The sequence below is a fragment of the Ambystoma mexicanum genome, chromosome 12 (genome assembly GCF_040938575.1).
Source record: "Ambystoma mexicanum isolate Mex_15411 chromosome 12, UKY_AmexF1_1, whole genome shotgun sequence".
NCBI classification, from domain to species: domain Eukaryota; kingdom Metazoa; phylum Chordata; class Amphibia; order Caudata; family Ambystomatidae; genus Ambystoma; species Ambystoma mexicanum.
Window position 1 is genome coordinate 208,237,845 of NC_090936.1, and position 12,512 is coordinate 208,250,356.

General features: G+C 42.2%; 1 protein-coding gene across 2 annotated transcripts in view; it reads left to right on the forward strand.

Annotated features, from left to right (window-relative positions):
• Positions 1–12,512, forward strand: part of DYRK4 (dual specificity tyrosine phosphorylation regulated kinase 4) — a 1,198,302-nt gene that overhangs the window by 406,317 nt on the left and 779,473 nt on the right. For both annotated transcript variants that reach the window (XM_069628321.1, XM_069628322.1), the window contains one exon: positions 5,270–5,433. In XM_069628321.1, coding sequence (XP_069484422.1) covers positions 5,270–5,433 — 164 coding nt within the window. The remainder of the gene's footprint in view (positions 1–5,269; positions 5,434–12,512) is intronic.

The window sequence follows — 12,512 nt, forward strand, 5'->3', positions numbered from 1 at the left end:
CAAAATGCTGCTTTTAAAGTGAGTAGACTAACCTCACATGCAGCCAGGCACACAATCCACAGAAAGTGATGGAATCTCACAAATACTTACAAATGTACTTCAATTTCAATTAAATCGCACCAAACACACATTCCGTTTTGGCAGCAGCAAGATAAACACAGATGCAAAAAAGAAAGAACCTGAAAGCAAGCCCCACAGCAGATTAAGTAGCTGGGGAAGGCTAGGCTTGTCTCAGGTGCGCCAGATCAAATGATTTGAAGAGCATGGGGCTGCTGGGAAATGTGGTTTCCCTGGCAAAGTAGCTCAGAGTACACAAAGCAAAATGCTTCTTCATATGCAGCCAGGCACACAATCCACACAAAAGTACTTCAATTTCAATTAAATCACACCAAACACACATTCCGTTTTGGCAGCAGCAAGATAAACACAGATGCAAAAAAGAAAGTTGTGGAAGTAGACAAGATGAATGGAGGAGACCGGAGAAGTGAAACACCAGTAGAGAACAAACTGGGCGATGACAGTTTGTCTCACAGCTGCTATGTCAGCTGAGGACATTGACGCAAAGTCCTGCAGGCGTAGCTCCCTTCAAGTGGTGGAGTGGAGCTAAACGCCATGAACCGAGGCAAGAGACTCCCGATCGGTGTGCGATGAGGTCGCAATATATCACACAAGGATATTATTGGAGGGACAAAGGACGCAGTCCTGAGAGGAACGGGCGTGAGGAGAGAAACTGCAAACCTGTGGCAAAACAGGAAAACCTTGCGGCTATGGTTACTCCGAAGCCAGACTATAACAAATTAGAATGGAGGAGCCGCAGAACCTAGAACGGCTACAGGACAAGTGACACCGTCAAACTAAAGCACAACAGAACTGACCCTAAACCACAGAGAGAAGTAAGAGCAAGAGATGTGTGTGGTGAGAACCCTCTTGAGGAGGGATCCCACTGCTCTGAAGCTGAGGGCTGGGACTGCAGTGCTTTGGTGAGCACAGAACACGTCAACCCCAAAACAAATAGTCCTAAGGAACCTGCAAAAAGTTATTTACAGTGAAGAAAGTGCTTCAGGGATAAAAGGGGGTGGAGGCTCACCACAAGACGTGTAATGGATCCCAGATGGGGTCTTTAAAACTCCTGCACTACCCTTTTTGCAGACCAGGCACAACACTATTCAGGGAAAGTGGTACTGGGCAAGAGGGCATACCCAGACCATTGTGGGGACCAATAGGACGGGTCACTAAACCTGAACATCAAAGAAGGGGTAAAAATAACACTCTTCTTTGTATCAGTGAATATGAACATTGTATATTTTCTTTATAATTAAAAGTTAAAACACAGAAAGACCAATCCTTGGCAGGAGAGTATACCAAGGTTGTAAGTCAGATGGAAACCCAGTAAACGGTCTCCCAAGGAAAGAGATACCAATGCCTTTGATATATACAAATTTGCTTGTAGGAAAACAAATCCAAGGAAGGACCAGGGATGAGGATTGTTCCCTTGGCATATTTCGGAACACTTTGAACTTTGACTTACCTATTGAAGTGGTGTGTTAGACGATGACTGTTAGTTTTGTTGAGGCAGGGAACCCCCTCTTAGAATAAGGGCTAGTGTGCATTCCAAACCGCTTTATGATTTAAATAAAACTAATTGTGAAACATCCAACACTGTGTCTATCTCCTCACTCCGACCCCTCACAGTTGCCATGTTTTGGGTTAAAGACATTTATTAACAGAAATGGGTTGGGAAAATGCCTCTCTGATCCTGCTCTAAGAGGAATTTCCCTACCTAAAACCCAAAAACTAAGGATCTGTCTGTGTTAAAATGTTGAAATCAAAACTGTCCTTGTGTCCAAACGTTCTATCCTGACCCTCACACTACAAACCAAATCATAAGATGAAAAGGGAAATGTCTTTAACCTGGTGATTGCAAAAAGAGTTAATAAAGGAAAGCTAGAACAGCTCCAACATAAAAGATCTCCAAGGTAAAAGGACCTTGGTTCCAGAGGAAGAATCCCTTCCCCTGGTTTCTCTTCCCACTTCAAATACCAAGGTATTCCAATGTCAAAACAAGATTTTAGTTCCAGGGGAGTTCCCTTCTCCTGGACTTTGTCTCAGATGAATTACTCCTTCCAACACAAAATTCATCAAGAGTAGCAAGCCTTGGTTCCAGAGGTTTATTCCCTTCCCATCGATTCTTCCTTAATGCCAATGTTGTAACAGTTCTTGATGTCTTTCTTGGTTTACAATAAACATAAAAGTTCTCCAAAGGAAAAGGACCTTGGTTCCAGAGGGTGATTCATCAACACTATGCCAATGTTTCATTGTCTATTTCTTAATTCACAACATTCCTCTTTGTTACAAAGCTCCTTAGCCTTGTAGTTCTTTCTTTCAAAGGTTCCTTCTCTGATTGAACAAACACACTCCTTTCTTGGGACTTCCTGTATATTTGCAACTGCCTGGTATACTCCCCTGACATGACTTTTTATGCACTTAGAGTTACCTGGTTTACTCGTCTGCCAGGTTTTCCCATATTCATAAATAAACAGTTCCTCTTTTAATTCCACTATTGCATGTATCTTCTTTGGTTGTGTGTATCTAATTTTGTCAACAGTCACCCTTGGCTTTCCCCAAATCTGCATGTCATATTCTCATATATGGCTGGGGCTCATATTTGCAATATCCCTTCCATTTTTTGCAAACCAAGGCCTCATTACGAGTCAGCCGGTGCGTAAATAACAGTGGCGGTAAACCCGCCGCCACCATTGTTTCCGGACCGGCTGATCTCGAGTTCTGCAGGCGGGAGGTGTTACTCCTGCCAGGTCTGACCTGGCGGGTTTAACACCACCCGCCTGCAGGCGGACATGGAAACACCGGCTCTGTCATAGACAGAGCCGGTGTTTCCATGGTCCCCATTCCCATGGAGTCCTGTCGGACTCCATGGGAATGGGGACTTACAGAATTCCGCCTCCGGAATTCCCTTGTCACTGGGGTTGTAATGACCTGGTAATTTCGGGAATCACAGAGGCGGAATGGTAATACGAGTCCGGCGGTAACCTGCCGGTTTTTCCAGCTCGGTTACCGCCGGACTCGTAATGAGGTCCAATCTCTTTAATCTCTTTGTTTCTTTTGCTTTAAATTTACAAATTGTGTTTGATGCGGTCACGGAAATGCCATGGGGTCCCTACTTTGCTTTGGTTGACTCACTGGCACAGTGTGGCATCTTTGGTTCTGTTTGTGCTTATGTGGCCAAGCTTCGCCGTCCACTTTACACTAGGGCCTGCTTCCACGTTTTTCAGGTTCCTCTTGTGGCTTCCCATCAGCAGGACTGCCTTACTTCAGGTTCCGGTAAGCAAACATTGCTTTCTCCAGCGGCCGAATGCCCAGGAATCTTCCCTCGGTTCCTGGCATGTCTGTGGCGCACCCAGCTCGGGCAGCGTTTCTCTGCCTCCTTGCTGGCGGGCCCCTTGGCTCCAGTCTCTGCTCCCAGGGACCACACGCTTCTCAGAGAGGTATGATGACTTCCTAACTGCAGCATCCTCTTGCAATTGGGTTTCTATCTTTAAATGTCCTGTGCACAGGTGACTTGTGAAAACAAATAGCATTCTCATTGAGCTTGAGGCTCTTTCCACCCTGTATTTCTCTCTTCTTCCTCCTTTTCCCAGTACATGCATAATTGTGGAAGATGAAGTCCCTTGATGATGACTGATGCAAATTACTTGAAAAATGACTTATTATCTTTCCAAATGATGTGCCACTTATACATGGATGATAATTAGAACTGGAAAAGAGTATTGGAGCTTTTACCCTTTTTTCCATAGAACAGGTTATTTGGCTGCGTTTGTTTTCAGTAGAGGGGCTCCCAGACATCTTTGCATGTGTCGGGTGTGTGCTGAACAGTCACACATGCACTGGCCCTCTGCTTCCATGTTAGTAAAGGGCTCGAGAAAAGCTTTGGTTGTGCAGGGGGGCTCAAGCACTCTTGTTAAGCTAGAAAATCATTTGTTTAAAGGTTTCTGGGGGTGTAATTTGTCAAATGTTTTTCAAAATCTCAACTTTTGAAGATAATTGGATAATACCAATTTTTCTATAAAAGTTGGATACACACGTGTACATAATAATAGTACATAATAATAGTTTAATTGCAAATGCATGTAGCATATATGATTGTTAAACAAAGTAACAGAACCATGTATACCACCTTACATCCATCAGAGAAGAGTGTATTGTTTAATATTGTTAGATATATCAATGTGTCTGTTACTGATATTTTATCAGTCTTGTCCTTCATGTAAAAAAAAGACAGTGGAAATAGGTTTTAAAACGAATATGACAATAATTATGGCTAGCATCTTGGAAGCATCATAAAGTGATAATTGAAAACTCAAATACAAATGTTCTTTTTATTCAGGTTATGTTTGTAAACATTTTACAAATGGGAATTCTAACACTTGAGTGTACCCTCAAAATCTGGAGATAATTTCTTTGACTCAAAATTCCCCAAATTAAAAGGCTAATAGAGTTAAAATGTGTAACAAAGCTTAGTTTACTTGTCTGCATTATCGAACAGCTGGATAACTGTGTCCTTTAGTTCTACAGAAATTATGTTGTGTCCTTGTATCTTTTTGTCTAGTATATCATGTCTTCTGTAGCTACATGGATGCTCGATTATCCGGGGCTAGTGGAAATCCAATGGTGCTGAATATCCAGGTGGCAGGGAGATAGAAAGAAGTAAAAACCTGCATAACATACCTTTGTTTTCTTTCCAACTGTTTGCCACTGTACCATGAGGAACCGGTTCTATGTGATAAAGTTACTGTAATAAAGTCACCAGGTAGGTGACTTATTTTCCCTGGCCCCTAAAATGTTTTTCCAAAATATTCTAGGAGGGGTATAATTATATATCGTTACCTCCAATCCTAAAATATTTGGGTAAAGTGTTTGATTGTCTGGAGGATGCATTTGTAGGGAAACATCGGTCCCTGGCAGCCATTTTCACACAATATTCTCACTGGATACAGAGGAACCTTGATTATCCAGCTTGGAAACTTGGTTATGCAGCATGTTCTTAAGCAGAGCGTAACTATTACTTGCAATGGGCGGTAGCGTTTAATAGACTTTTCTAGTTAAAAGGGTGCCGGGTAGCCAAGATTTTACTGTACTACAACTGCATTAACTGTATTGATAGATTGTGGCCCTACTGTATTATGTAAAGGCATTTTCTGTTTTTCACGTCATCTGTCGAGCATGCACTTCCTGCTTGTGTTTCTTGATTTAGATACCTTGAAGTATTTCAAAAACCTCCTAACAAACTTTGAGCAGAGTGAGATTTTGGACTATCCGGAAATATGGTTTCTTGGGCAAGATGCTATAAAAATTGATGGTGTCCCTGGTGCAGAGAACAACAATTCCTACGATGATGATCAAGGAACTTACATTAAGGTAAGAGAAGCTTTACTTTATTTCACACTTTGACATTTAAGCGAGCAATAACAGCTCTTAAGATCTGCTGGGCTGGGTTCCTAACATCCCTACTTTGAGTTTCTGTGGTCGCCAGATAAACTAAATGTGTTCAACCAAAACGCACCATCCCATTTCGTCTCCTCTGAACGAATCTAGAACAATCCTTTGTAGTTTTAAGTGGTGATGTGTAAGATTTACAGTTGAACAAAATTACTCCTCTCCTTAACTGTGATCTTAGAGTTACTTTTGAAAACATTCTCACCAAACACATTTAGTAGTGGTAAACACGCTTTATTTGACAAAATGTCATTAGCTTAAAAAAAATTTTTTACATACAAAGAAGACAAATCACACACATTAAAAAACTACTCATTATATAAAATAAAATACATTATTAATTTTAAAAGAGGAAAAGACACTTTTACCTAAATTAGAAAAAGAAAGAACAAAGTTAAACGGTAACTTCATTCAAGGAGAGCGAATGCTCGCAGCCTCATAGGATAAATCAGAATTCTTCAGTACCAAAGTGTTAAATTGACGTTGCGATTTCAAAGCCTTCATTCTAAGCAGCCATACCCTACGGGTATAGCGTGCAGTAGCAAAAACCACTTGGGGGGGGGGGAGTACACTGGATCAGAAATACCATTGCAGATGGGATGAACGGATCTCTGCAGTCCTTAAAATCAATTTAAAAGATAGACAGCATAATAAGAGTGTGTTCTTACAAAGTATTAAAAAAATGTAACAGTGTTTCCTTAGCCGTCCTCACAATGGGCAGATATCAGACCCAGTAGTGCTGCATAATTGAGTAAAAGACGCAACTTGAAAAGTACCAAGTCTAAGTCGTATGTAAGGAAGGCATGGTATCAACAGTAAGACAGACACAAGTGTCCACAGTTCAAGGGTGTTTAATTGAACTTTAATTGGGTTTGAAAAACGCTTATCTAATCCTAAATCTAAACACTGAGCAAGCTACGACCATCAAATAATAATAACGCAGTCCTAGTGGTGTAGTGTCAAAATAAAAGGGCCTAGACTAATAAACCTATTGCCAATCCTTACCTCTAAATACAAATAGTGTGGGAAATAATGTTATGCAAATGAAAAGTGTTCAAGAAATGATATGTCAGGATATTCAAGCCGTTGGCTTCCCTTCCCATCGTTTTCAGCATGGGACAAGGCGGCACACACAAGCTTAGCAGACTCTGGCTTCTCGAGCACAAGGATGTAGTTCAAAACTTTAACATCATGGCCTTCTCTGCCAAAGTCTCTTTGCCATTTAAAGTATCTTCTTTCAGAGGGCCTGATGCAACAAACTAACAATAAAGTTCCTTTCCTTTTTGATTATTCATATCAACACAATTTTCTTAGGTGATTTACTATTCACCTCAGATCCCCCTAAGTCAGGCTCAGATCCACTTTAACACAATGTTCTCCAGATATTCACGTAACCAATTTCTCGAGTGATTCACTATTCACCCCGGATCCCCCTGCGCCTTGCTCAGATCCGCTTTGACATAAAATCTTTAATCAGTCTCCCTCTGCCGGGCTCGGACCAATTTATCTATTGTAACAAAAATCTTTACTGTATCAACATCGAAGACTTTTTCCGACCTGTCTCAGGACCACCAAAATTCACAATCCTGTGCCACTCTTTCACTTTTTTCAACTCTCAGCTGGATACCCTACAGAGACCTTCGATTAAGCACACATGCAGCGCCGCGCCACTCCATCAAAGGCATTGTGTCTTGGTTTCAAAATTCACTCACACATCTGCAGTTCAACTTTACACGCATTGGTTATCACATGCATTTCATACAATGTTCATTCCAGCGCTCGCAATGCAATGTTGCTGCTTGTAACCTTGGCTTCAACACAGACCGGTCTTGTATCGGTCTCCCCAACTCACCAGCTGTGTTGATTTTACCAACGCTGCTTTGTTGTTTGGAGCCAAGGACAGTACCACGGCAGCTGGTGATTCTCCCCACTTTGATAATCGATGCAGGAGAGCCCGGGGTACCTCCAACACACAATGCAGGATTCCTCAGCCTGGTTTCCTGGTCTTACGCTTTATTTTTGAGGCTTCATGAAAGTAACAGTTCCTTGTAAAAAAAAAAACAAGGGAACTTCCTCCTTGCGATCCCCTGCCATCTTGGAACTGCTGTTTCCTCGTGTGCTTTGCCTCGCTCCCTGTGTGCTCTTGTGCTCCTCTTTTTATTCGTATGGGGAAGTGTAATGGAAGTCAGGTGTGTGTGATGGTCAGTTATCGCATGACCTTGCCTGACCATTGTATTTGGACACGTTAGTTATACTGCTTGGGTGTTAGTCCATTTTCTATCATAGCGGGCTGTCTGTTAGAAAGTGTCGTAAACAGGGGGGGTTGAGTTCCTAAATATGCTACATGGTAGGATGGGGTAAAGGTGTTACAGGGAAGGGGATACTGCGTCTCACCATCCGGTGTCCCACTCCCCCTCCCCAAAGACCCCTCATCCAGGGGATACTTCCGCACCGGTCAACGCCCAGGAACTGGATCTAAAAGTGATGGCTGTGTCCTGGCCACCTGGATGACAGATCCCTGGGGACTAGCGGGTGAGACACCTTCTAGTTTCTCACAGTATATACAAAGATCTTTCAAATGAGGGACAGATCAAATCCAAATAAGGCTTAAATCCAAACTCCTTGTTAGATGCTAAATACTCTTGACCCAATCTACACTTGGCGGCATCTACCAGAGTTTTTACCCGGCTCTCAGTTTTGTTGTCATTTTTAATTTACCCAAGGTTAGACGACTGCTGTCCCATGGGGTGAATAATTTTTTCACATGAGCAAACCATTTAAGGTTCTTACCTCCTTCCAAGGACATCAAACGCAACAAAGCGGCCCTACATTTTCCAAGGCCCGGTTGAGACCACACACGTACCCAAGAAAGGGCTGGTCTCACCTTAGCCATAGTGCCTATTGAGTTAGTTTTGCAATCCAATTAAACCAAGGTAGAGGGGCACTCAGCGGGTGTAACAGCAATTTCTTTAAGAACATATTTTCCTTAACATTCAGCCCCACTGATTTGCTGTATCCCCAGAGCTCCAACCCACACAGAACAGCAGGCAAAGCCTGCTTACTGTACAGGTTAAGTGCCGGGGAAACAGCACCACTCCCATGGCAAATGAAAAGGAGACAGTTGCCCCGCTCAACTTTTCCAGTTTGGTCACTGCTTTGTCTGTCTGAGCCACCCATCCAGGACACTCCTGAAACCTTACTCCGAGATATTCGAAGAATTTGACCGGCTGGATTGAAACACCCTCGACCCTCAGGCGGAGAGGTCTAAATACCATCGACTTGGTTTTACTGATATTCAGATTAAGATGTAACTCTAGTGTTAGCCAGAAATATATAGAGAGAATTGAACAATCAAGCAAACTATTTTACATCAATATAAATGTGGCTTCCAAGAGACACGCCATTAAAATACATGCTCAAAATATTTAAATACTAGTTAAAAAGGCACAATAGAAATTTATACCTGTAGAAATGGATTGTGGCCTGTGTGGCTAGAACAGTTTGTGATGATGTTATCAGTCATTTATATTAAATTGAATTTCATGTATTGCTGCTTTGGTACTTTCTTGGGTTCACACACACCAGCATTATTTTTCTGTGTATTTTGAAGGTTCTATCACCAAGTCTGCTCTAAATAGTCATCTATTTCATTTCAAAAGATCATTCTTTTTAAAGCACAAAACCTGATGTTTCTAAACATTGACCAGCTGACATGTCCTCTTAAATTCAAAATGGCTTTTGTAACTCCTGATTTGGTTAGCTTGGTAAGATGCACTCTAACGTTCCACCTTCGGCCCAATCGCTACCATCAACGCTCCAACAGCCTGCCCTTAATACGTCATAGTGGTCCTCAAATACAATTTAGATCGTGTGGCAAATTAAAAAATAGCTGCCTAATTCATCTTATCAGCGCCATTTCCAATATGGTTGATGAAACTTCAAGTCACACAGCCAGAGTAGGCATTTCAATGTGGCCTTCATTGCTCCAACAATTAAAGTGATTACAATTAAGTTGGATGATAAATGTTAATGTAGTTGGGCTTGTGGTTGGTTTCCTAAATGTGTGCTATATAAATACTATACATATGTACTGTCACAAAGTGAACATGGATCAGGGTAATGACACACATGGAATTATCTCTTAACAGCTCTTTATTTACAATTTTTTTCAGACAGATATATTAAACCCAACAGTGGGAGGCAAGAATATGGACAGGCTTCCCCGCCAGTCTCCTCTATCCAGCCCCAAACTCACTCCTACACCAATAACTCCAAACCTTTTTGAATCATATTCCCCTCTTTATACTCTTGGCAGGCTGGCAATGGGCCAGTTAAAAAGAGTAGCAGTTTCATATATGTGGAAATGGATTGGGGCCTATGGATTGGCTGAGCAGGATTAGCACTTTACTCTCCCCATCAGGGTGCATTTCCATAGACATTCTTCACTCTGCTACCCCTGAGATTTTGATTAGGTGGAATGGTGGAAAGAAGGAAGCTGAGCAGGCTCCAGTAAATCTATAATGAAGAAGAACTGGGTAACATTCAAATCTTCACTTCAAGGTTCCCTGACCACCTGACAACCTCCCTTTACCTGAGCCCAGGACATCCAAAGGCTTGATGTGCACAACTGAATCCCGTCAAAGGGCAGGCCTTCAAGGAGATGGGAACGAAGGACAGGAACTAGAAAATCTGTATGGGCCCCATTTAAGACACTTTGACAGGCATTGAGGTTCTGGACATAATCCGTAAATCTCATCCCACCCTGCCTACTTTTGTTTTGACTATCTATGTACACAATTGGTGCCATTTTGGAGTAGAGTCGAGTTCCCCTAATCTCATCCTAGTGATTTCACTGCCTCCTTATTTTTCTTCCCCAAAAGACTCTTTTTGCAAACTACTAAAAAGACTATTCTTCTTGCTACCTCTCCTAGTTTGCATGCACTGTAAATCTGCAATGTGCCTGATACTGTGGGTAGGGGCTATCTTGCACTTTACTAATCGATTTTCCAGGCATGACATTAGGGAGACTTGTGTATATTATGGAAAGCCTATAACATGGCATTCTGTGGAGCAGAACCTTGGGACAGTGGCTCACTGAAGAGTGTTGGGAGAGTCAAAAATGAGTTTCTTTCAAAGATAGCTGGGTTTTCCACTCGGGATCCCATGAATCATTATGAGGGTCAAAATGGGTTTGGTCCATTTAGGAATAGATTGGGTTAAATCCCCCTCACTTTGGGTCAAGGTTGTAGCTCAATCCCTAGCTCTCCAGTGTGAGATCCTGCTTGAGGATCTGGACCTTACAAGAATTTGAGACACTCTGGAAGGCTTCACTCAAGGGAAATAAGCATCACAGTTTGTGGAGCGGTTGGCAGAGTGAGTACATGCAGTCTATATAAGGAGAACACAGGCCATGACACATTTCAAGTACAAGCACCTTTCTGCATGTGAAAATTATCTGGCCGTTATGGCCCCTCACAAGAAATGATTAGTGTACAGTAGATTGTGGGTAGTGGATGTCGACAAGTTAACAGTGTGGTGGAGGTGCTGGAGACTACTAACCATGGTATCAACAGTAAGAAAGATACAAGGGATCACAGTTCAAGGCTGTTTATTGAACTTTCGCAAGGGTGTGATAAACGCCTATCTAAACCTAAATCTACAGATGGGAGCAAGCTACGAACATCAAATAATAATAATGCAGTCCTAGTGGAGTCTTGTCAAAATAAAAGGACCTGTACTAAAAAACCTGTTGCCAATCCTTACCACTAATTTACAATAGTGTGGGTTAGTGTTCATGAAAATGAAAGAAATGTTCACAAAATGATATGTCAGGATGTCTGGGCTGTTGGCCTCCCTTCCCCACGTTTTCAGCACGGGGAAAGGCGGTTCACTCGAGCAAAGCACACTTTGTCTTCTGCAGCACAAGGTTTCAGTTCCATTACCAGCATCAGGACCTTCTGTGTTCAAGTCTCTTTACTTCTTAAAAGTCTCTTGAGTCAGTGGGCCTGATGTGCAAAAACAAGATGCAAAACTTATTTTCTTTTTACAAATATTCAATTTGGGTATTCACCCTGGATACACCTCAGCCTGGCTCAGATCCCTTTCAAAAACAAAAGTTCAACGTTGATCCCCCTCTACCGGGCTCAGATCCACTTCTTTCACCCAATTAGTGTCCCCCCCGCCGTGCTCGGACATATTGCAATGTACATTAAACCATCAAAGAATTTTGAATGTGCACAGGCTTTAGCTTGACCCGTTGCAGGACCACTTCGATCTTAAGATTCCCTTTTCTCACACTTGGCATCAGTTGGATACCTAAGAGAGACTTTCGAATGAGCACCCACGTGGCGCAGGACCACTCTGTCTACGGTATCTTTTCTTGGTATCCCAAAGTTCAGTCACTCCTTTGGTTTCCAATTATATTCGCATCTCTCATCAGATACGTCTCACACACTGTTCTCTTTAGATTTCTTCATAAAATGTTTCCGCTTGCAACCTTGGTTCAAAACACAGGCTGGTTTGGTATTAATCTCTCGACTCACCGGCTGTGCTGTCTTTACTGACACTGCTTTGTTGTAGGAGCCAGTACAACAGCGGCAATCGCTCCGCCCTGCCTTGGTTATGGACACAGGAGAGCCCCAGTTCCTCCGACACCATGCAGGTTTGATCAGCTTTAGTTCCTGGTTTTAGGTTTCTTACTTCCTAAGTTTCATGAAAGTAACGTGTTTAAAGGTCAATGGCACCTCCCTCCTAGCCCACCTTACTAAAGGCAAGTAGTACCCCTTTCGAATACTCCCTCTCTCACACAGTCAGGGGGTGACCACAACTGTTTATATATAAAGGAAACAGTTTAAATTATTTCAAAATTACTGATCTATACAGACGGTTTGATGCAAACAAACCCTCCCTGTACCTCTAGTCTTGAAAAAATAGACCAAGTACGTAACGCTTGTCCACAGTATAAAAAAAATATTTTAATAAAGTTTTACACAAAGATAAAA